The 24634-nt window shown below is 36.0% G+C and overlaps 1 protein-coding gene across 2 annotated transcripts in view; it reads left to right on the forward strand.

Moving 5' to 3' along the window:
* Positions 1 to 21252, forward strand: part of STX7 (syntaxin 7) — a 54395-nt gene extending 33143 nt beyond the window's left edge. The window contains exons 3-10 of one of the 2 annotated variants that reach the window (XM_032274755.1): positions 4085 to 4154; positions 7075 to 7168; positions 7865 to 8002; positions 8841 to 8893; positions 9421 to 9517; positions 10980 to 11052; positions 15396 to 15478; positions 18295 to 21252. In XM_032274755.1, coding sequence (XP_032130646.1) covers positions 4085 to 4154; positions 7075 to 7168; positions 7865 to 8002; positions 8841 to 8893; positions 9421 to 9517; positions 10980 to 11052; positions 15396 to 15478; positions 18295 to 18387 — 701 coding nt within the window. In that variant the 3' untranslated portion in view covers positions 18388 to 21252. Of the gene's footprint in view, positions 1 to 4084; positions 4155 to 7074; positions 7169 to 7864; positions 8003 to 8840; positions 8894 to 9420; positions 9518 to 10979; positions 11053 to 15395; positions 15479 to 17599; positions 18274 to 18294 lie in introns of those variants that run through there. The other variant, XM_032274757.1, reaches the window with a different exon arrangement.
* The last annotated feature ends 3382 nt before the right edge of the window (positions 21253 to 24634 follow it).

Genomic DNA, 24634 nt, shown 5'->3' on the forward strand with positions numbered 1-24634 from the left:
AACATGAGATTGCTGTTGCTGCCAATTGGTGTATGGCAATGCCCATGGTCATGTCAGTCTGAATAAGGGGAAACCCATATTGGTGAGCCTACATGTGGATTTTATTCTGACAGCCATTGCTAGTTCATTATCCCACTGAACAAGTGCTGCATGACTTGGGGCGAAGGGCAGGCTGACTGACATACACAGAACAAAATGTAAAAAGGATATACCAACAAGATTACATCCAATTCTTGGGGAACAGCTTGGGTCACTAGGTTACCTCATACCATTGTTTACTCTATCCAGGGCTCAGTAGCAAGGCCAGAACTAGTCCTCAAAAGGATGGTTTTGCTCAAGCATTCTAAGGAATCCCTATGTTTTTCCTGTTGGGATTTGCTACTAGTTTTCTTCAGTGCCCCGAAATTACACAGATGTGGTGTACCGTTGGATCAGCTGGATCATTCAAGCCAAGGTATAAGTAGGTATAAGTAGACCTGCTTATATCACCACTTGAACTAGCTGAGTGGCCTTTTCTTCTTGGGAGTTGAAGCTAAAGCTAGTAACCTTTGGGTCATTCAGGAAAGGGTGGAAGGAGCATTAAAAAGTCTGTTTCTCATTTGTACTTGAGTTTACTAAGAAGAGCACAATGCTGAAGTATGTCAATTATCCATACAGATTAATTCGCCAACATTTTTCACCAAGGAAACACTGCCCTGTATTTTCACAGAATATATTTTCTACCTGCTGGCTTAGTTACGCTTTGTAGGCATCTAAGAGTACATGTTGCTTGCCACTTTTCTAGTGCCAACCACTGTGTTGAACCAGTGTCCTGCAGGAGGAGATGATCTGTATCCTTAACAACAAAATTGTGGTACGGAGATAGAGAGCGTACATAACCATGAGATATGCCTGTGAAGGCTCACTGATGTCCCATCCATTGATAAATACTTTCTCATGTTCTCTGTTTTTTAGGATAGAGGGAAAAGTATTTGCTGTATCAGCAGGCATATTCCAGTTGTTAGAGATTGCAATGCTCTGTTGTAGGATTTTCAGCAACATTGCAGTTGGAGTCACCACCTGAATAAACCTTTGCTAGTTGTCATGAGTGTTAGCCTTCTGCATCCTCCAGATACGCAGGTTAAATGGGAGTGAGAGGCATCTCTGCTCCCTGTTCTTTCTGTCCTTTGTGGTGGCATTTCTGAGCAATTCCTGGGGAACAGTTAATACCCTTGGTTTTATTATTTTATTAGAGTGGGTCCCCAGGGACTTCCAATGATTTCTTCCTTTCATAAGAGTCCTTACTCAGGGAGTATGAATGAGAACTGGGGATTGCTGAGTGTATCTGTTCAGAAATGGGAAATTACCACATGGTGGAACTAGGCTCCCGCTGGGCCTGTCAGAAGCCATTTCTACTCAGTTCTTTTAATTGGCTGAGTAATTTTACATAGCATTCGTGTATTGTACTTGTTTATACCTTGCAAGATTGATATGCATTTCAGTCCTGTTTTTGCTATTCAGTTTATTCATGAATATTATTAAAGTTCCGATTCTTGGTCCATTTTTCTTTTTTTTAAATTATACTTTAAGTTCTGGGATACATGTGCAGAACATGCAGATTTGTTACTTACGTGTACACGTATCTTGGCGTATTTTTCTACTGGATTATCTGATGTTTTTTGAATTATTTTTAGTTATCATTGATTATTGCTCCCTCTTTCTTATGTATTATGTAGTCTGTACATTTTGTTTTTAAAGTCTTTGATTGTAACTATATTCTCAACTACTTTTCATAATTTTTACCAACCAGAAATGTGAAAGTTTAATTATCAGTGAAGTTGAAATTTTGTTATATATGTATTTGCCTTTTGTAAATTGCAAGATTATCATCTTTGTCTCTTTTTTATTGGGCTGTTTTTCTAATTACCAAGAAAAGTACCATTGTAGTTTAATCTCTTTCCTCATCATATCCTGTACTTACTATCTCCCATGTATACATAAACACACACTTACATAGATAACTATGATATATGTACACATTTTCATATAACATTTAGCAAAGTTCTTTTATGTAGTTAAATTTGTCAGTATTTTCTAGTGGATTTTAGTTTTGTATCATGCTTAGCTAATATTTTATGTCTCTTACTCTAAGATCATATATAAGATCATATAATAAAAACATATTTCTTATAGCAGTTTAATATTTTCAGTTTTAATATTTAAATTAATGATTTATTAAAAATGTATTTTGCTATGTGTTTTGAGGTAGGGTTCTTTCTCCCACGCCCAAATGGTTAGTCAGTTTTCCTGGTGTCATTTGTTAAATAATTTATTTGTTTTCAGTTGCTGTGATTTTTTTTTTCTAAAAAACAACCCTTTAGAGTTGAGATAAATACCTGCCACAAGTCTGTCGATGCCCATACTACAGTTTGTATTATCAATACGCTTAAAAAGACAGATACCTATAAGGCAGTTCAAGAAAATCTGTTGAGAGAGAATATATAACTGATCACAAGCAGCTATAAGTTAAACACAGCAAACAAAATTTCTCCTTCTTATGAAAGGAAAAATCAACCTCCACAAAGCAAAAATAAATTCCTATTAAATTAGCCAAATGGGAAGAGTTGCTATATGCTTTGACTCCTCTCTGGTCTTCGTTTTTCAGCTTTGACTTAAAAGCAGTATTTATTACATCATTCCCAATGACCGAAACTTATCCTGCATTTTGTAATACTTTATCATTCCCTTGAGTATGTAAATAATGAATATTTTTAAAAGCATTTAAGCTATATAAATAATCCACTCATTTACATAAAAAGAATGGGGGGATTCGAGTGTTAAGAGTTCTTTTGATTTTTCACCTTATTTCTACTTGATGTTTTATTTATGTACCTTGACATTTTATTTATGTCCTTATACACGTACAACTATAGGCCTTCCCCTTCTGTGTAGAGCCTTTTTTAAAAAACTGCAGTAGTCAAAGACTTCTAGATTGTGAGTTGAACATAACTTTTAAGCTCTGGACTTTTTATTTTAAAATCTTTAAGTATTCTAAACCTCACAAAATATATATAAAAGTATAGTATGATGAACCTTTCACCTGGATTGACCAGTTGTGGGCATTTTTCAACTTTTGTTTAATACGTTTTTTACTTTTCAAGTTTCTCCTATTGTCCCTATGGTTTTTTTTTTATAGTGCTTGCTTCTTCCTGATTCAGAATCCAGTCAAAAATCGTACAATGTCTTTTGGGTATTTTAATTCTTTAATTTAGAAAGCTCCCCTGTCTTTGTCAAATTTTTTTTCTGTTTTGTGACATTGACTTTTAAAATATGTCCACGCAAGTTATCTTGTAGATTGTTCCACAGTCTAGACTGGTATAATTTCTTTTTGTGATTAGATTCAGGTTAAACATTTAGGCAAGAAAAAAAGCCATAGGTCATATTGTGACTTTCTCACTGCAGCATGTCACGAGGTTCATAATATCGTTTTTTTCTATTCTCAGTGCTAAATTTGGTCACTTGTGTTCAGACAAGAGATTTATCTATAATACAGTTATATCTTTTATAATTAATGTCATCTGTGTGGTGGTAATTTAAGTTGTACGAATGTCCTATGATTTTGGCATCCTTTGATGATCTTTACTGAAATCAGTGGTTATATGGATAATTGAAAGTGGTTTTTTCTAATTATATTATTCCTTTCTCATTTATTAACTGTAATTTATTTACGTCATATTCTAGTGAAATGTAATTGTTACTTATTTTCCTCACAATTTTTATGCCAGTAGTGTTAAATGAAAGTCTATGTGCCATTGTATTTACTTAATATCCTGATGAGATAAGGGTGAAGATAGTATTTTTGGGTCATAAGTGCAGTTTCACAAGTTAATATTCCCACACAATTTCCTCTTGAAAGTTAATTCATTTTTGTTACTAATTAGATTTAAATAAACCATTTATTCTTTTTCCCAGTAAATATTTTTTACTTTTAGTTTTTCTGTCTCTTTTCAATTGCTCAATTGCTTGTACATATTAATTTTTAACTTATTGTTTCTGTTGCCCTAACTTTTGTAACAGTTAATACACGAATTTTCTATTTTAATAGCTGTGGAAATACAAAGAACTCTGAATCAACTTGGAACACCTCAAGATTCACCTGAATTGAGGCAACAGCTGTAAGTATCTAGTTAAATAAAAGAGAAAGAAAAGCTTTATTGCTATTATTATGTTGCTTTTACAGTATGTAGTGTTACGCTTATTGGAGGAAGAAATGGAAGAACAATGGAGTTTTTCTGCGACCTTATCCATACATTTGTACCAAGCTTTTGTGTGGATTTTTCCCTGTCCGGAGTAGGCAGGTGTTTTTATTTTAAAGATCTGGCTTACCCTATCAAAGCAGAATTTCTTTAGTTGCAATTCTTATAGTTTTTAGGTAGGTTGTTTTTGACAGCTGTTGAAAACTTATACTCTAGTATCTCAATTTATGTGACTTACTTTCCATAGCTAACAATCGCTGCAGTCACCAGAGTTTTATTTGGTTAGATCCAATACATATCCAGCTATATGAGCTGTCTTTCCATAAGTTTATACCTACATCCTTGAATTTCAGAGATCATTAGCTTCTGTTTAAAAAAAAGTTATGAATTATGTAGTAGATATTCCAGTAAATTAATTTGCTGTTAGCAGACTGGCAGTCATAGCAATAATATTTTTTCTGTGTTATATTATGGATTTTACAGAGTATTTTTTACATATTTTCTCATTTAAACCTTACAAAATAGGAGTGAGAGAGATAGACCAAAATAACTGTTTTCATTTTGTTTATTTCTCTTAGGTGGTTTAATGAGTTACCCAATGTCATTTAGAACTTAACTCTTAAATTTTGTTTCAGTGCTGTTACAGCTATAAATTTCAAGTCACAGATATCTAATAAATGATGCCTTCTAAACAACGTTAGCTATAGAGGGAAAATTGCAGAGGATCTTAAAAGATAGGTAATAGGAATTCCTGTTTTTATGAACTACAATTTGAAGAACTTACAGTTATCTCTAATTTATATTTTATTTTTCCACAGTGGATAAGTGTCAGAACGGTAAAAATGTTCCAAATCTAAATAATAAACTACAATTCATTAAACTAAATTAAAATGGAAGTACATAATTCATAATAGTTCTAATATTTTGATAGAGTTAATAGTGAAGATTCTGAATATGTATCTGTGATCATTAAGGGTTTTTATTTTTATTTTATTTGAGACAGGATCTCATGCTATCACTCAGGCTGGAGTACAGTGACATGATCATGGCTCACTGTAGCCTGGACCTCCCAGGCTCAATTGATCTACCCACCTCAGCCTCCTGAGTAGCTGGGAATACAGGCGCACCCACTATGCATGGCTAATTTTTGTATTTTTTGTAGAGATAGTGTTTTGCCGTGTTGCCCAGACTGGTCTTCAATTCCTGGGCTCAGACAATCCACCTGCCTCAACCTCCCAAAATGCTGTAAGCCACTACGTCCAGCCTAAGATCTTCCTCTTAAAATGTTAACTATATTATGATTTCCAAAGATTTACAAAAATGCATTAAAGATAGGGTATTTGGTAAATAGAGATAGAAATAGGTTTTACTTACCCTTTGTCAGTCAAATACAGATGTCTATTCCTAAGCATATTCTTATACAGTATTTCATTATTTTAAAGGACCCTGAGTGTGACTAGTCCATATTTTAAATGAGATCATATATATGAAAGGTACTGATGTTGTAATTTGTAAAACGTCACAATTAATATGAGCTTTTTTTTAGCGTCATGTTTTTAAACTGCAAATCTTTTAACTTTATAAGCTAACTAGATAAAATATGCATATGTACTCAGCATTCTGTATTCATAGATTATATATCCTCAGATTCAACCAAATGCAGGTCAAAAATATTTAAGAAAAAATAACAATACAGTAATAAGAAAACAGTAAAAACCAAACTATAAAATTTGGCAACTATTTATATAGCATTTACATTGTATTGGGTATTTATAAATCACCTAGAGATGATTTAAAGTACATGGGAGGATGTGCATAGATTATATGCCAGTGTTATACCTTTTTTATATCAGGGACTTGAGCATCAATGGATTTTGGTATCCACAGGGGCCTGGAACCAATCCCCTGCAGATACTGAGGGATGACTGTAATTTACTTCTTTTATTTATTGTGTTCTTTCCCTTTACAAGGAAATGCTATTATTTTTTCCACCGCAAACTTAAATAATAGTAAACTTGTACCAATATTGCCTCTTTCCTTTTTGTTTTTTTGTTTATTTGTTTATTTGAGACAGAGTTTCCCTCTCTTGCTCAGGCTGAAGTGCAGTGGTGTGATCTTGGCTCAGTGCAACCTCCGCCTCCCATGTTCAAGTGATTCTCCTGCCTCAGCCTCCTAAATAGCTGGGATTAAAGGTGTGCACTACTGTACCTGGCTAATTTTTGTTGTTTTTGGTAGAGATGGAGTTTCGCCATGTTGGCCAGGCTGGTCTCGAACTCCTGGCCTACAATGATCTGCCCAACTCAGCCTCTCACAGTGTTGGGGTGACAGGCATGAGCCAGCATGTCTGAGCCTTTTTTTTTTTTTTTTTTTAAGTATCTATGGCATATACATGTTCACATAGAGAAATAGGAGAGGCGAGGTATAACTAAGATCTGGAAGCGGGGCAAAGTCTAAGGCAACAAATCTTTTCTTGCTCACCTGACCTTCCAGGTATGAGATGTGGATAAAAGGCTCCCACATCCCCAATATCTCAAACAAAAAGGATCAGACATCCAACAGTCTATTTTTCAAGTTCCCTCTGACTTGAGTCATCTGTTTCTAAATGGCCACTGATACTTATTTCTCTAAGCTCAGCTACCCTGTGTGAGTGAAGAACCTGACATGTAATATTTGCTCAATATTTATCAAAGAATAGATATGAAATTTTTTTTTTTTACAAAGTGTAGAGCCGGTTTATGCAAAGGCAATTTTTATACAACTGTTTGTCAGTGTTGATTTAAATGGCAGAGTTGCAGCTTAAAGAAGTGTCCTTTGGCTAATGTGTGTTTTCTCACTTCAGGCAGCAGAAGCAGCAATATACTAACCAGCTTGCCAAAGAAACAGACAAGTACATTAAAGAGTTTGGATCTCTGCCCACCACCCCCAGTGAACAGGTAAGATATCAAGCTTTTAAGACACATTGTTGATGTATCGAATTGGAAAAAAAAAAAATCACATGCATTGTAGGATCTTTGAACTCTTATGCTAAAAAGGAAATCAAAAATAATTCTGCTTGAGATTAGTTCACAGAACACAAAACTATATTTAATTGCTCAGGTAGTATCCTGTGGTTCAATAAAGCAAAAATTATTTCCATGCATTTGCCCTGACCCGTAATTAAGTAAGTTCTCAGAAAATGCTTCCTGAGTTATTATTTCCTGGCCTCCTGGGTCTGACCGCATGCAACGTGCAGACTCATTCGACATGTGAGGTGTCCTGGGGGAACATATTTATTTTCCTGCTTATTCAATGGAAGTTATTACTTAGCTAAAAGCATAAGGCTTTATTTGCTGAAAAAGGAATTGCTTTAAAATAGCCTCAAAATCATGAGCTAGTGTTTAGCAGCATGAAAACTTGAGGTGAGAAATCCAGCACAGTGGGTCTTTTGCCTCAAGTTAAATACGTGCAGTGTTTGACATACTGTCAGAATGTTATTGAGAGTTAATCCGTAAGGCCCTGTAACTGGGGAGTAAGTGAAAACTTACGGGATTAAATAAAGAACCAACTAATGCCAAAACAACTACCAAATTCTGTTGAACTTCACAGCTTGATTCTAGTTGGCTTTTTTTTTTTTTTTCTCTTACGTCTAGCGTCAAAGGAAAATACAGAAAGATCGCTTAGTGGCAGAGTTCACAACATCACTGACAAACTTCCAGAAGGTCCAGAGGCAGGCTGCTGAGCGAGAGAAAGAGTTTGTTGCTCGAGTAAGAGCCAGTTCCAGAGTGTCTGTAAGTATTTAGAGACAGTCTAGAAATAAACATGGTTACTTTCTAAGGGGGCCATAAAAGTCTGTAGTAGCATAACTTTTTAAGTCATGTAAGAGCTGTGAATATCTTGGAAATCAGCACTTGAATATTTATTTTTATGCTTTTCTGCTCCATTTTTAGAGAAGGATGATAATTATGTATTACTGTGGTTATTTTTTCTGTGTCATTTTACAGAAGATTATAGATTATGTAAAAATTTAGAGACATATTTTGTCAGAAAAGATTAGGGATCAAATCCTGATTAGTATTCTCATATTGTCTTGGCACCGAGGCTTTCTGCTTGTGTACATGCTAATATAGAAAGCACTTTCCTCCTGGATTACACCAAGATGACAAAGATGAATGGTGCAAGTATGTTGTATGAATATTGAAAATGAACATGAGCCTGGAGAAAATAAATGAAAGGAAACTTTTCAGTAGAATTTTGAATTAATCTAATTTTAAATTCCCTTATAAACTATCATGAGTCGTTTTCTTATTCCTTAACATATGGATTCCAAGACTACATTAAGCTTTAACCAAGTAATACTTATTTGGCCCTTGAGAATATTTGGTGAATTCCTTTCTTGTCTACTTAGAATTTAAAATTACTTATAATTATATTATTACTTGAAGCAGTTGACCTGAAAAATTAGAACAAGAATGTCTTTTTTTCTCTCTCTTTCTCTCCACACACACACACACACGTATATGTAAATCAGTTTAGATTATTATAAGGGAAAATATGAGTGTTGTTTATTTTTTCTTATTTTTGCTCTCTTTGCCCCTTCTCATTCCATCCTGTTACTAAATTATTCAGGGTGGTTTTCCTGAGGACAGCTCAAAAGAAAGGAATCTTGTATCCTGGGAAAGGTAAGAAATACAAAATATTTTACAGATCAAAAGGTAATTTTTCAAAGTTTACACATTAAGGTCCCTGGAACAGAATAAAACTTTCAGTATATTATATCATAAATACCTTAAGTTGTTTATACATTGAAAATAGAGAGTAAGTTTGAAAAAAAAAGTTCAGTAATTATAAAGTATTTATTATATATAAAATTTTCCAAATAAATATTTATGAACTTAATTATTAATATAGACATTCCCTTATATGAGGTTTAAGTCAGCTGAGAAGAAATACCAAGTTGCCAAATATAGCTTCCAATAATTAAGTAATAACATTAAACTCATATTAGATAAAATGATGTAAGTGAAATGAAAAATGAGTAAAATTTGATTAATATATCTGTTATGGTCTTAGAATTTTTTAAGTGAGAAGTTCTGTAACTTTGAAAAATAAAATCTCCTATTTAATGAATATATCTTAAGTAGGAAATGAGTCTCATTGTTTTGAATACCAATCTTTGTTTTTTTCCACATTCATTTTTTTCTGTTAGCCAAACTCAACCTCAAGTGCAGGTGCAGGATGAAGAAATTACAGAAGATGACCTCCGCCTTATTCATGAAAGAGAGTCTTCTATCAGGCAACTTGAAGTAAGCCTCACATTGTAGCCTTGGGCGGCTGCTCTGTTCTTAGTGAGTTTGTTGTCAAGATACTTGGATGATGCTGAGAGAAGGCATGAGAAAGAAATTTTTTTTTTTTAAGGCAGCTCCCTCTGTGGCCCAGCCTGGAGTGCAGTGGCACGATCTCAGCTCACTGCAACCTCTGCCTCCCAGATTCAAGCAATTTTCATGCCTCAGTTTCCCGAGGAGCTGGTATTACAGGCACGTGCCACCTGCCTGACTAATTTTTTGTACTTTTAATAGAGACAGGGTTTCACCATGTTGGCCAGGCTGCTGTCAAACTCGTAGTCTCAATTGATCTGCCTGTCTTGAACTCCTAAAGTGCTGGGATTATAGGTGTGAGCCACCAGGCCTGACCTAGAGAAAGAAAATTAATGTATCAATTTGGTAGCATTTGTAATGTATAAGTTAGAATCATTCCTTAAAAAAAAAAATATTGTTCTTATTGTTTGTCTAAGATGAGGGAACCTACTCCTTCCTGTTGCAGCTTTTTTCTTTTTATGCTATTAAATCATCTATGGACCACCTTAGTACTGAGAAAATACCAGTGTAGAGATAAATGTCTGTCCAGAGAGTCTGGATGTCTTCCCAGGGCACATGATGCACATTGTACCTGCATGAGTAAGACATTTTATAAGGCCTGCAAAGTATTTTATTTCTCTTTACTATGTTTATGACATCAAAGAGATCTAAAGAATGTATTAAGTCATAGTTCTTATGGAACCTCCTTAATTCCTAGAACAAAGAGTAATAATAGCTAACAATGGCTACAATTTATTGAAGACCTTCCATATGCCAGGCACTATGGGATGAATTCTTTATGTTAATTATCTCATTTAGTCCTTACAAAAACTCTGTGAAGTAGTTAATAGTGTCATTGAAGAAAAGTAAATTTGTATTTTCTTTACTTACTAAATTTATAACTTCGTTATCCAGTAGTGACATATCACTAATCCATTACATGTTCAAATTATTATGAGACTTCAAATTTACACCTAATGTTTTATTATTTTAGATTGTCAAATTGATGTGTAAATTTTTACTAGAAATACATGGTAAGAATATCTTATACTCTTGTAAGTAGATACTGCTGGTGATATCAAAACTATCAGATTGTATGAAATGAACTCAGTAATCCATGGCTCTTCTCTATTATAGAGCCTTCATTTCTATTCTGCCTCACTCACTTGGTATTTTTAATGCCACAAACTTATTTTAGAGAACTGGTGGCTGTTGTTCAAAGTCTTCTTAATTAGGATTCCTTATTGTCAAATATTTTCCTGATCTTTCCAAAGTTTATGTATTATATTTTTATATTATAGATGTATGCTCACCCATGTGTGGGTAGGGGTTTGGGTTTTTTAAATTTTTCTTCTTTGGAGGAATGGGGACTGAATTTCTGATTATAATAATATATTCCTTCTTCTCTTAGGCTGATATTATGGATATTAATGAAATATTTAAAGATTTGGGAATGATGATTCATGAACAAGGAGATGTAATAGGTAAGACCTGCTGACTTAGATTTTAGAGGTGAGAGCAACCTATAGGCATTTTACCTACGGTATCTCTCTCACACAAGAGTAACCGCTTTCTGTACCTCTTTTGGTTTCCCTGGAACCAGAAGCATGGTCTATAAAACACACTAAGTATCACCCTTGGCATTATCGAAAACAGATCACATTTTTGACTCCTGCTGGTTGAAATAATCAGCTTAATTTAGTTCAAAAGCCCAAATTTAATCAGGGTCTACTGCTGCCAAAACCATGGAAGGCATCATGAAACATTATTCGAGCTTATTTCCAGGGTCTCTGATTTTAGTCTTAATCTATTTTAACTGTCATCATGCTAAGCACTTTTGGGGAAACTCATGGTGTATTTAATTGTCTTGTCTTTTAGGTTATAGGGAATAGGTAGCCATTTGCCTAATCATTCATTTTAATAGCTTTTTGGTAGCTGAATTTAGTAGTATTACATAGAAGTTAGGAGTTCTTTTTAGAAGTGATTTTTTTTTTTACTTAAGACTCCCTTAAGTATTGAATGTAATAGCTTTCAATTAGGGTGTAGTCGATAGCATTCATCAGGATTCTGACAATCTTGAAATCTGGAGCTATCTATTGATATGTCTAAAGATGCTTTTAGTATGTTTTCTGAATTTGGTCCACCGGAAATATTCGCACTTCTACTTCAGTGTAACTATTTTTTATCCATTCTTGCCCCCTCCCTCCCCGTATCCCCAGTACATCACAGGGTAAAATTTCAAAAACCAATTTATTCATCATCAAAATATGTTTTGCAGCTACTGGGGATTCAGCCGAAATCAAATAACAGATAAAGTACCGTATCTCAATTGATCTTAGAATGTGAGGAAAGATAATTTTTTAAACAGGAGAGAAAAGCAAGTGAATAGTGATCAGTGTTACGGGGACAATGAGGCCAGGGTAGAGGGATGGGACTGCTAGGTGCGGAAAGTGTTGCCGCTTGACACTGGGTAGTCAGGCATGGCCCTACTGATAGGTGACATTTTAGTGAAGCCTTGGCGAATGTCAGGGAGCAAGTCAGAGAAGGTGTTCCAGGCAGAGAGAACAGCGAGTACAAAGGCCTTGAGGCAGAAGCATACCTGACATTTTAATGAGCAAGAAGGAGATGGAGATCGTGTCCAAGGGCAGGGGATGATGTCATGTAGGAGCCTGAGCCAGTGTAAGGACTTTAATTTTTAAATGAATGAGATGCCAAGGAGGATTTGAGCAGAGGAGTATTATAACCCTGCTTAGGTTTCAAAAAACTCACTTGGCTGCTGAGAAAAGACCAAAAGCAAGGAGACCACCTAAAAGGCTACTGCAGTCATCCAGATGAGCAATCTTGTTGGCTTGGATCAAGAGGGAACTAGAGGGATGGTGAAAAGTTAATGGATTTCAGGTATTTTTTAAGTGGAGAGTTGAAAAGATTTACTGACTGGCTGGGTATGGGTTTGAAAGAACGAGTTAATTTAAGGGCGATGCTAACATTTTAGCTTGGCCGACTATGATGGTGGAGCTACTGTTTTCTGAGATGGGAAATCTGTTAGTGGAGCAGGCTTAGATGGGTATAAATCAATAATTTTTGAATATGTTAAGTTTGAGGGTCCCCTTTATGCCAAGTGAAGGTCTTCTGGACATTAGTAAAGTGAACATGGAGTTCAGCGGAGAAGGCTAGGCAAGGAATCTAAACGTAGGAGTTATCTGTGTACACATAGCATTTAACACCACAAGATTAGGAGAGATAATCCAGGAATTAAGTCTGGATAGAGAATAGAAGGGGTCTTAGGACTTAGCCCTGGATCCTCTAAATGTTTAGAACAGTGTCTTCAAACTACATTTATTCATTTATATATTGTCTATGGTTGCTTTTGCACAGTGAAGACATAGTTGAATACTTGTAACAGATCATGCAACTCACAAAGCTTATTCATTCTCTGGCTCTTTGCAGAAAAAGTTTCTTAACCTCTGATTAAGAGCCCAGACAGTTGAAGAAAAACAAATACAAAAGACTAAAGAACAGCCAGTGATGTGGAGGAAATCCAAATGAGTGAATTGTCCTAGAAGGGAAGTGAAAAAGTGCTTCAAGAACATTGGATGGTCAGCGGTTTCAAATGCTGTTGTTAGGTCAAGTAAAATGAAGATTAGGATTTGACCACTGGATTTAACAATGTGTAGGGCACAGGTGACTTCAGTAAGAGCTGTGTTGGTGAAATGGTATAGGTGAAAGCATGATAAAAGTAGGCTCAAGAGAGGATGGGATGAGAACAGTGGTGGATACCAAGTATAGATGACTTTTGAAGAGTAAAGAGGGAAAGTGAAAGAGAATGCAGTCATAGCTGCAAAAATGGATGTAGAATAAACGAGTTTTTAAGGTGGCAGCTGTGGGATTGATGGAGATGGTCTACAAGGGAAAGAAATATTGACGATAAGTCAGAGAAAGAGGAAGTTTGCTGCTCTGAGGTTTTTGAGTTAAGTGATAGGGAATGTGATAAAGTGCACAAATGGAATGATATTCTTGACAACAAGGGAGTCATCAGGGCACACAGGTAATGCATATAGACAGGGTCATGAAAACGTGTGGAAATGTCTTCTGATGGTTCCTGTTGTCTCAAAGGGCTGGAAATCAAGGTCACGGGCTGAGAATGATGATGCCCAAGGAGGCCTCAGAAGCTTGAGGAGAGAAGAGAAAGTATGACATAGTCTTCCAGGTGTTAAGGAAATGAAATAAACCTGCTTGGCAGTCGTGACATTAAAGTAAAACTTGGTTCATCCTTTTTACACCCATAATCAGCTGCATGGGTACTGGGTGGAGTTTGTCATATGACTAAAGTAGAGGGGCGAGGGAGCTGAGGATGAGTGCAAGCTGAGGCTGAGTGATTGTCCAGGGACTCTAAGGCTAGGTAAGGAGGGAAGTGAGGACGTGCCATATATGAGAGACAGTGAAAAAGTGGTAGGATCAATGAAAGTTGAAAATTATTGGAGCCAGGGCATTAGAAGGAGTGAGCTCTAGAAATGAAAGGAGGTGATCAGATAGTGAGATCCTCGAAATTGAGATTATGGAACAACTACAGTTATGAGTAAATGTCAAGGGTTTGGGATGTGACCATGGAAATGGGTGGGTGAGGAAAGGTATCAGTCTTTGGAAAAAGTATGGTCAGTGAACTGAGAGGCCAGGGTGTTAGAAGGGTCAGCAGTTGGATCTTGAAGTCACCAGTTTGTGTAATAAGAGAAGTATTAGAGAGAGCATCAGTGAGTCAGAGGCTAAAATATTAAAGGAATGAGAAGAAAAGGCCATACGATTTATACATGTCTGCAACAGGGAGGGTTGGCTGAGTTTGACAGTATGAGCCTTAAAGCTGAGAGTTGGTAGATAGGAAGCGACAAGGGTCCTGTGCTTCCAAATGACGCCCATTTCAACTGCCACCATTTAAGAAGACTGCATGGGCCCTCAGTGAGGGCCAGATTTCAGCACAGAAGTATGTTGATGACCACAGAGTAAATGGTTTTCAGCACTTTGTATTTACCCTAAATAAACATTGTCACATGCTTGCTATTCAGTCGGCCATTATAGAATACAAACTAAGTAGAGTGTAGGTATTATGCTCTAATACCTTAAAGTACATTGCATTTACAAAGACAAAGCGGGAAAAAAAATTGAGAAACATTAAGGATTAACATGATGACTAAGGGATCAAGTTTTAGCATTTGAGTTTTTCTGTTTGTTTCCCTCTGTTTTATTCATCACGATAAAAACTAGTACCTCTGACTTTTCAAAGAATATTATTCTTTTTAAAGTATATACTCAAAGAATATTATTCTTTTCAAAGAATATATTCAGAGTATTATTCTTTGAAAAGTCAAAGGTACCAGTTTTTATCGTGATGAATAAAATCTGCAGCGGTAGAAAGAAGAGGGTTGATCTCTTGTGCATTGATCTTGAGATAGAACAAGTTGTGGATTTTGAGACTGAGACATCCCTTGTGCTGACACTGATTTGATAATGTCAGGGTGACCATACTTTTCAGGGTTTGCCAGGTAGAACCACAGTTGCTCTGTAATGAAGATGATCAAGGCTCTGTTCTACAAATGTTTGTAAATAGTTTGGATTGCCTGAAAGATAGTATAGATGTATACTATAATTCTTACAGCCAGCTTAAAAAAATTCAACTTTACGATATACTACTATTAACCTTTGAATAATGACCATATTTAATCATACCTTGAATGAAATCTGGTGATTTATTATTGGAGCACCAATATGTATTTAACATGTGTGTGTGTGTGTGTGTGTGTGTGTGTGTGTGTGTGTGTGTGTGTTTTATTTACAGATAGCATAGAAGCCAATGTGGAAAATGCAGAGGTGCACGTTCAGCAGGCAAATCAACAACTGTCAAGGGCAGCAGATTATCAGGTAATTTACCTGTGATCAATTTTCTTAAAACTTAGCCTGTCCACGTATGCGTGTGGGTGGGGGGATGGGGTAGGGTAAGAGAGATGAGGTTTAAAGTGGCTGAAGATGTTAAAATTTAAAATCCCATGGAAGAGAAGTCTGTTTAAACAGTACCAGTCAATTTAGAACTGATTTTAGCCTGTGTTCTTAGGGTTGAACCAGAGTTCTTGGCCCACAGGAAGAGAAAGTTTAGTGTTTGGGCTGCAGAGACAATTCCAGGGTTTTCTGATGGCCGGGGATCTCTGATGTCATTGTGACATTTCTACCCAAAAACCTCTTTTTGATAGGCTCCTCCTTTCGTTTCTCACTCCTCCCTTTTACTTTTTCTTTCTTTTTGTCAGTTGTACTCTGGACAAAAGGGGCAAATTTCCTTGTTCTAGAGAGATCGCTGCAGGTCTTGTGGAAATCATATTAGCTTGGAGTGTCATTGTTCATCATATATTCTGTTTGCATTCAACAGACCCTTCACCAGGAATGAATTTATTTCTTGAGTCAGGTTAATATAAGGAGTCCACATGCATTTGTCAAATATAAATTATGTGTCAAGTACTATACAAATATTAGAACTATCAACTATTACTACATCATACAATATGTAGACTTTTGATGTTCAACATGGATAAGGCCAGGCTCTTTGGAAACCCCTCAATACCAGATAGCATTTGATTTCCTTTTCTAAACTCCAATTTGGTGTTGCTGTCATTCATAATTATCACTTTCTTGATCTTATTAACTATTTTTTTTGACACAGAGTCTGTCTCTGATGCCCAGCCTGGAGTGCAGTGGTGTGTTCTCGCCTCACTACAACCTCTGCCTCATGGGCTGAAGACATCCCCCTGCCTCAGCCTCCCGAATGGCGTGTACCACCAAGCCTGGCTAATTTTTGTGTTTTTTGTAGAGATGGAGTTTCGCTGTGTTGCCCATGCTGGTCTGGAACTCCTGGGCTCAAGTGATCTACCCACTTCATCTCCCAAAGTGCTGGGATTACAGATGTGAGCCACCATGCCCAGCCGTTGTTGACTTCTGATAAAATATCGAAGATACTGTCATCTTCTCATATGCAATTGCTTTTTGCTTTTCTTACTAACCTTGGAAGTTGCCTTTCATTTCACAGTCTGTCTTTTACTGGACAAATTACTGCATATTCAGTGATAAGTAAAAAATAATGACGCTATATGGAGATAGCTGAGTTATAAACAATTGTGTTCACTGCCAGTCACTCCTGTTTATCATCTTTGTGTGTGTAATTCAGGTATGCAGCTCAGTGGAATTATTATCACTGTATCACTGTGTCATGGACTTTAGGTATCTCTCATGAATAATTGAAAACACACACACACACACACACACACACAAACACGCGTGCGCGCGATAATCTGCAAATGACAGAGGTCTTCTGGAGCTGTTAGCATATAACTGCTAAAACTGAACCAGATCCATCAGTGACTAGGTTCACATGATATTTTATTTTGCTTTTGGATTTGGAGGGAATGTGGATATATTGCCAAGTTTTACTTTACCTCTTCCTGTGGAAGCACAAACCTACAAGAAAAATCACATGTCCCAAGCTATACCCCAGCACTGGGAGCTTCCCCCAGGCTTAATTCCCCCAGCCCCCGAAGGGAGACAGGATGGCCAAGCAACACAAATGCTGAGAAAAGAGGCAGCTTTCCAGTAGTTCTATTTGGAAGCCTTGATATGTTTGGGTGAACGTAAGCATAAGGAAGGTGATAAATTCGCTTATCACCACATTGCCACAGGGCCTCATTACCCCACACTACGGGGAGTACCCTAGGCAACAAATATACCATTGTGGGATACCCGTGATGACTGACAGGTACGTCACATGTGAGTTTGTCTTAACCAAGTGGAGTCTAGGGAAAATACTTACGCATGATTTCAAAAAGAGAAATTGAGTTTGATGCATGAGGAGTATTCACTTGAATAATTAGGTGAATATGTGGAATACTCAAAAGTATTTATGGTTTTCAGGGTAATTTCAGACTCAAGTGTATCTTTTGATAAATATCATGATACTTCTACTTGACACAAACTAAATTACAAAGTTTTCTGCTTTGTAAGAAAAAGGATTCCTGCATGTTGATGTGAGATGCAAATGCCGTTAAAGAAATACAGAAATCTACAACTGGACGAGGAATGAAGAATGAAGCAAAATCATTAACCATTCAGTTTTCAATGACAGCATTATGATTTTGTTTGCTCTGTGGTTTTTATTTGTTGAGATTTTGAATATAGTTTCCATTAATATTAAAGAATGAGAATGATTTTGGAAACTCATTCCAAAATCATTATATTTTGGAAACAAGAAATGTACGTGAGGAAACGTTGCCAGTGTATATTTGCTGATATCTTCAGAGAACCCATTTTTAAGAAAAACTTTAATAAAAGGTAAAGAATGTCTAAGCTTTTAAGTGGTTCTTTGTTTTTATATATAGGTAACCTCAGTCTCTTAAGTCAGTAACTTATTTGGTGGTGCCTTCTTTCTTAAGCTCAGCCACACCCTCAGAAAAATCACCAACAAAAGTTGAAAAATTGCTCCCTTAGTGTAGCATTAATTCAAGAATATTTTTTGAAAGAATAGTGCCGTATGTATTAAAGAGATTTATGAGAAACAAAAAACACAAAAATTTGAGGGCAATACATTACTACTGGTTTTACTGTAGAAATGAACCAAATTATTTTTAGTTGCTGTAGCGATACTTCACTAAATCTGTAAACATGTTTTTTTGTTTTTTTTTTTTTTTTTGCATCTGCAGCGCAAATCCAGGAAAACCCTGTGCATCATCATTCTTATCCTGGTCATTGGAGTCGTGATTATTGGTTTCATCATATGGGGGTTGAACCACTGAAGTTATAAAGGAACACATTCTTGCACTACATTGTCTAAATTATGTAGGAAGATTCCTGTAATCATGTTTTTTTTTATTATTATTATTTTAAAGCTATTGTATAAAGGATGGTTCCCATAATTTGTTATTTTTATTGGGGGGTTGGGTTGGTTCCTTTGGATTAAATCTGATATTTTCTAATACTGAAAGATTTTCTATCACTGCTGACATAACTTCCATGCTCTTCAATTTAATAATTGTTAAGTTTTTGCCCATATTCTACATGCCTTTCATTTATAATTTATTTACCCTGCTTGACTTAGTTTTGGGAATTCGTAAATTTAAAGTTGTGCGGATTCTGTCTGCATCTGCCTGTCAATGTGACACACCCAGATTTGTGTTACTTCAATTAAAAATCTGTAATTTTCATTTGCTTCAGCAGGGAAAATATTCTCAGTAACTTGAAATAAGGTCTATTCATTGGTTGGTTTTTTTTTTTTTTTCTGGTTCACAACAGCACAAAGTATTTAATTTTTGTCGTTGGTTTTCTTTTAAGATCCTTTTTACTCTGAAGTCGGTGAATACTTTTCTAGTTTATTTTATACTCCTGTGTATATATTGTTAAGCTTTTGCTGTAGATTGCGTAGTAAAAATACTAAGGATAGGTTGTTTTTACATATGGTTTATTTAAGTCTGATGTTTACTAGGGAAAGTGTGGTTACTATAAGTGTTTAACATAATTTAGAAGAAGAGTATGAAAAACCAATGCCTATTGTGTTTGGATTCTAAAGATCCCAGCTTGTTATTCTACCAAACTAGTTATCTTAACCACATCATCTGGTTTTGTGGGCCATTATTTACCTTCCCTTATGTCTTATAGAATAATGGTTACTACTTTTGTGTCAGAATTACTTTTGGAAAGGAACTTTCCCACAATTAACTGTTTTTGAGCACCTGACACTTACAATTGAGTGTTTACCTTTTGTGCTGTTTTGTATCATCCTGCATTAGAAAAGCAATTGGATGTTTGCCAATTATCTCACTTGCCTTTTTAAATCAATGTTGTTTCAATGCACTAATCTGAATACTGTAAAGAGGCTTACCTTAGTTTATACTTTGTATTTTTTAATGTTCTTGTACAGCAGTTCAGTACCGAAGGCAGTGTTTAAACTTGGCAAGCTCTGAGACTTCAAATGGGAACAAATAGTAAGTAGCTAAGTAAACCGTATCTTTGCAACCAAAATAAAGATGAGTTTAAAAGTATCTGGTTTTGTGAGGACTGTGCTCTGGACCACAGTGGTCACCTGATACTTGGTGCTGTGCTGCCTGAAACCTCAGCACTGGAGACACCACCACATGCACTGTGGCCATTCAGTGTCTTTCTGGAGCACAGTTCACTCCAGGTTTTTATTTTGGGGTGTCACCGATTTTACCTACTTTGTCAGACTGGTAGAAGTTGCTTTGCCTATCAGAAAAACTCCATTTATTTTTTTTTTCCACAAAAGAGACTACAGAAAACTTTTTTGTGAGTGATTAGAACTTGAAGACTCCTGTGGCCAGAATCAGACTACTCTAGAACAGAGTGGACAATGCAGGGAGGAGAATTCACACAAAAGGACCAGTTCTGAGGTCCATGCCCACCCACCAGGCCTGCTCGAATGTGGCCTTTACCTCAAGTGCACAGAGGCATGTGAGGTTTCTGGTGATAAACTCACATCTTACTGCTGTTGTAAAGTCCCATCCCCATGGCTTCCACAATCAGTTCAGTTTTTTTGCTATACCTAATAAATTTACTTCTATTCATTTCACATTGAGTATTCAGTAACATCAAAAGTGCTTAAAAATTTGGGGGGCATGATTTTAGTACCTTTATTTGAAGTGTAATTATAAATTATTATTTTAAATTATTATTTTAACTGGCGCACTTATCAGTGGTTTAGGCAAGAATGTTAGTGGTTTCAGTTCTTTTAAGAAACATTAATTTTGAGGGAAAAACTTCCCGTAAAATATTTGGAACATAAGAGTAGTCTTGATTAGAAAAAATTAAATAAAAAACATAGTATAGTAGCCAAATTTAAAAATATATATATATATTGACATTTTTCTGTAGGTCAGTTTTAGAATTGCTGTGAAAAGTGAAGGTTGCCCTGTGGAGAATAAATTAGGGTTGTTTTCGTAACTGACAGCATGGTGAATCCATTTGAGTCAAAATGAAGAATTTCCTCATCAAGTGACTATACATTTGTTTTTGTGTGCTCTAAAGAAATACTCAAACACAGATTGACATTAACCAGCCAGGTAAATTGAATAACAACAATATGGCATTAAGTATTTGGCTGTGGTATTGGTCATTAAATAGTATGGTCTTGCAATATGATTGATGGTAAAAGAGTGATGTCATATTGATATAGAGTAGCTTGTTTTTTAGTAGGCATGGGACCATCTCTTTTAAAAGTACAGATATGGGCACAGATGAAGCTGAGTCTAGGACAGCCATGGATGCAGTGTCTGGAGTTGGACCCTCTGAGCACGCTGGCTGCCCCAGTAGCATCTGCATCGGTGACCAAGGACACTGCACTTTGAGGAGGTCGCCACTAGGTTGTTTGGTGTCTTCACTGCTTTTGTTAAAAATTGTAAAATTTTGTACACAGAAAAGTTGTGGTTTTGAATATCAATTTTGTAGACAAACCTGCAATGATAAATAAGTGCCTTTAAAGGCCCCTCTTTCCATGAAATACGTCTGTGATTTAGCAAGGAAAGTAGAAAATAGCTTATGTGGTTGGTATAATTTTTATTTCTGTCTTCATGTAGAAAAATGAATGTTATAATAAAATATAAAACTAATATAAAGAAAATAAAGTCATTGTCCACCTTAATAGCTAAGGTTCACAAAAGTAACTTATTTAGCATTTTTTTTTTGAAAGTCAGAACTGAATTTATTTCTTTCACATGGCTGGTTTTCTGCAATATAAAGTTTTATTATGGGCTGAAGTAAGTTGACTGAGGGATTTGAGTTGAATGATATTTTCAAATTCATTTAAATATGATAAAAATTTATTTGTGGTAAATAACATCATCTGTCTTTCCTGGAAAAAAAAAAAAGGTGTGTAGTTTCATGATTCAGTTAAAACAAAAAATGAACCTGTGAATCCCAGACCTTTTCAGTTCTCCATAACATTTGAACAGTTTGACTTGTCAGCAAAGAAATCACTTACCAAATTATAAGCCAATTGGAGCCTGAAAGTGTCACAGTGTACTGCTTCTTTTGACAAAACTCTCTGTTTAACAAGTACCCTAACATAATTTATAAATCAATTAAGATAAAACCAGTTTTTCTGAGTATTTAGGAATTTGTGTCCTCAAAATACTCTGACATGAGAGATAGGAAAGAAATTACCTGGTTGTCAGACATGCACATTTTCCAAAGTCAGTGAATTGGAAGAAGCAGCATTGCATTCACTGAAGGTCACAAGATAGGTGGGAAACTTTTCTTTTTAATGTTAATTTTGAATATTTTAACAATTCAGTTAGAAAAACAGAAACCACTTGATGGATTACAAGTGTAAAGTGTTTTAACATACGGAATTAGACATCAAAAAGATAGGCGAGGGCGGTGTCTGCAGCTGCAAAGTAGGTAGATCTCAGGAGCTGGCCCAGGGACTGCTGTGACTCGAGAACATCCAGAAGCCTGTGCTGTCTTGGCATGCGGCACTGACATTGTGTCTCAGGGAGCTGTCCCCAGCTTTTAGCTGTTAATAGCTCCAAAGCCAGTGCCTTGCAAGAGATCTTGGAACTGCTGTGAAACCCATGTCTGCTGCCTGCTAGCCTCTCAGGAAAGATGGCCTCTCCTTTTCTGTGCCTTCCAAATTTCATGGAAATGGCTGTTACTGATCAGCTCTAACTTAGAACCAGAGACAGAAGGAGTTTGTGGGAAGTGTGGTTTCTGGTCTACCTGCACTGCAGAGGACGTTTTACAAAGAGCAATGAGTTGACAGTCTAGCATAATCTTGGAACAAACACTGATATGTACAATTCAAACCACGTAAAGTGGAAGCCTCAGAATTTTCTTTACTTTCATTAAAGATTCTTTGATGGAAAAATTTAGAAGCATCGCCTCTAGGTAAGTAACTCATTTTTTCCAATCAAAATAAAAAATACATGCACTAAGCTTCCAGGGCCCCAGGACGTAACACAGTTTCCTTCCTTCCTTCCTTTCTTCCTTCTCTCCCATAGTAGTTAATAAATGCTTGACTTAATTTGGCTCTTATTTGGGGCCAGTTTTTTTGCCAGGCTACTACATGCCTGGGCACCGGATGTTCTAAGAGTGAACCAAAAGAAGAACTTCCTGCCCTCAGGGAGCTTACATTTTGGCATTTGGCATATAAAAAGCACTTTGTGTGTTAAAAGAAGGGAAATAATCTGTGTGAAAGGAAGGAGGCAGGGAAAAAAATGGAATGTCTAAGTATAAATCTCCCTTTGGCCCAGCCTCCTGTATATCCAATTTTCCTTACTAAGTAATTGAATTTCATTTTCTTTTCTCAATTGACAGACCAGAATGTTGCTAGTTTTCTAAAGAAACTATTGATTTGAGTGATGATCTGTGTGTAATGGCTCCAAAAAGGAGCCGTTCTCTTGGTGGCAGCAGCTGGATTCAGAGCTTGGACATCCTGATCATCAGGACAGATATTTACAGGGCATGTATAGAATTACTGCCCCAAATATCGAGCAGAGCACTAGACAGAAGGGTGAGAGCCAAGGAGAATTTGGAATCTATATTTCATCAGAATACACTCAAAGCCAAAACAGTAAGTATGCTCCTTATAAGAAACATATCTTAAAATGTTTTTAATTTAACCCTACCCCATCCTTTGGCAAATCCTCTTCTTTTAAATCAAATAGGAACAAGAAGAAAATCCTCCCACTGGCTCATTTTCTCATAATTCAAATACCGTATCAATATACCAATTTTACTTGTTTTGGCAGTCATTTGGTTAACATGAATGTTACATAATATTTTCCTCCAAATAATCCTAATTTTAAATGCAGAAATAGAGCGAAATAACACACTAAATAGGTTTTTATAGACACTGTTGCTTCTGGCAAGTTTTTAAGAGGTTGGTCACTTAATTACTTGGAGTGGGATTCCTGTAGGTTTTGTGTAGTGATGGCATTTATACTTAAAATGTAAGTGGTGGAAGGCAAAACCAGATATCCTGTGCAGTCGTTACACGCACAACACCTCTGCTTGTTGGAGAGGGAGTTTTCTAGAACTGAACTGAATCTTTAAATAAACTTGAAAGGGCATTAATTCCCACTTTGGCCAACCCAAAGTACAAATTTTTAAGTGTTTACTGTAAGTACCGTTAAACAGTAGTTACTAACTCCAAAACCTAATAATGTTGGTAGAAAACTTATAAATGCAGTTATTTAGCTTCAACTAAGATTTTTCTGATACCTAGTTTCACTTTCTAATGCCTTTGAAAGTTTTTTAACCAATTGTTTAATGGGAGATCCGAAATACTGAACTCAAACCAGAAAGAAGAGAACCTATTTTCTAGAAATTAGGGTTTTAATCCAAGTAAGATGGAAGCTTTTGCCTTTTTAATAATTTGCATAGCTAAAAACTTGATGGTGAAAAGCTCCCAGATCAAAGCTGGCCCTTCTGTCAGTAATGATTCTAAACATAAAGCAAGATTTTAATGGGGAATATTATTATTTCATTCTTACTTCAAACCTAGGTGCTATGGTTGTTTTGAGTTTATTTTGAGACATTTTAAACGTGCCTGATCACATCCAGCCTCTTCCCAGGGCCAGATTTAATGTTCAGCCTCATAAAGGTTATCATAGTTTTAACATTTAAGTACTATTTTGCAGTGGGGTATATGCCAAAATTTGCTAATGGTAAGATAACCTTAGTTATATATCAATCACGTTAGTTCTATCTTGGAGGCAATAGGACATTTCTTGTTCAAAATTCAGGCTACCTGGTTGTCTTTGTGTCTTCCTAATCTGTGGTCAAACGTTTTAGTCATTTCAAAATTTTCTGTGTTGTTTTAAATTTTCTTTAAATCTAGAACGGAATACATGACCAATACTTTCCTTTGGAATGGTATGGACATTTGAAATAAAGAGCACATTCTTCACAAAGTGTAAAATATGCTTACAGCTGGTATTTTTAACTGAACTTTTGAGAAACTACATTCACATGCTGTTGTAAGAAATAATACAGAGACCTCTTTTGTGTACCTTTCACTTTGTTTCCTACACA

The sequence above is a fragment of the Sapajus apella genome, unplaced genomic scaffold, assembly GCF_009761245.1.
Source record: "Sapajus apella isolate SASKATOON/1434 unplaced genomic scaffold, GSC_monkey_1.0 scaffold6, whole genome shotgun sequence".
Classification (NCBI taxonomy): Eukaryota; Metazoa; Chordata; class Mammalia; order Primates; family Cebidae; genus Sapajus; species Sapajus apella.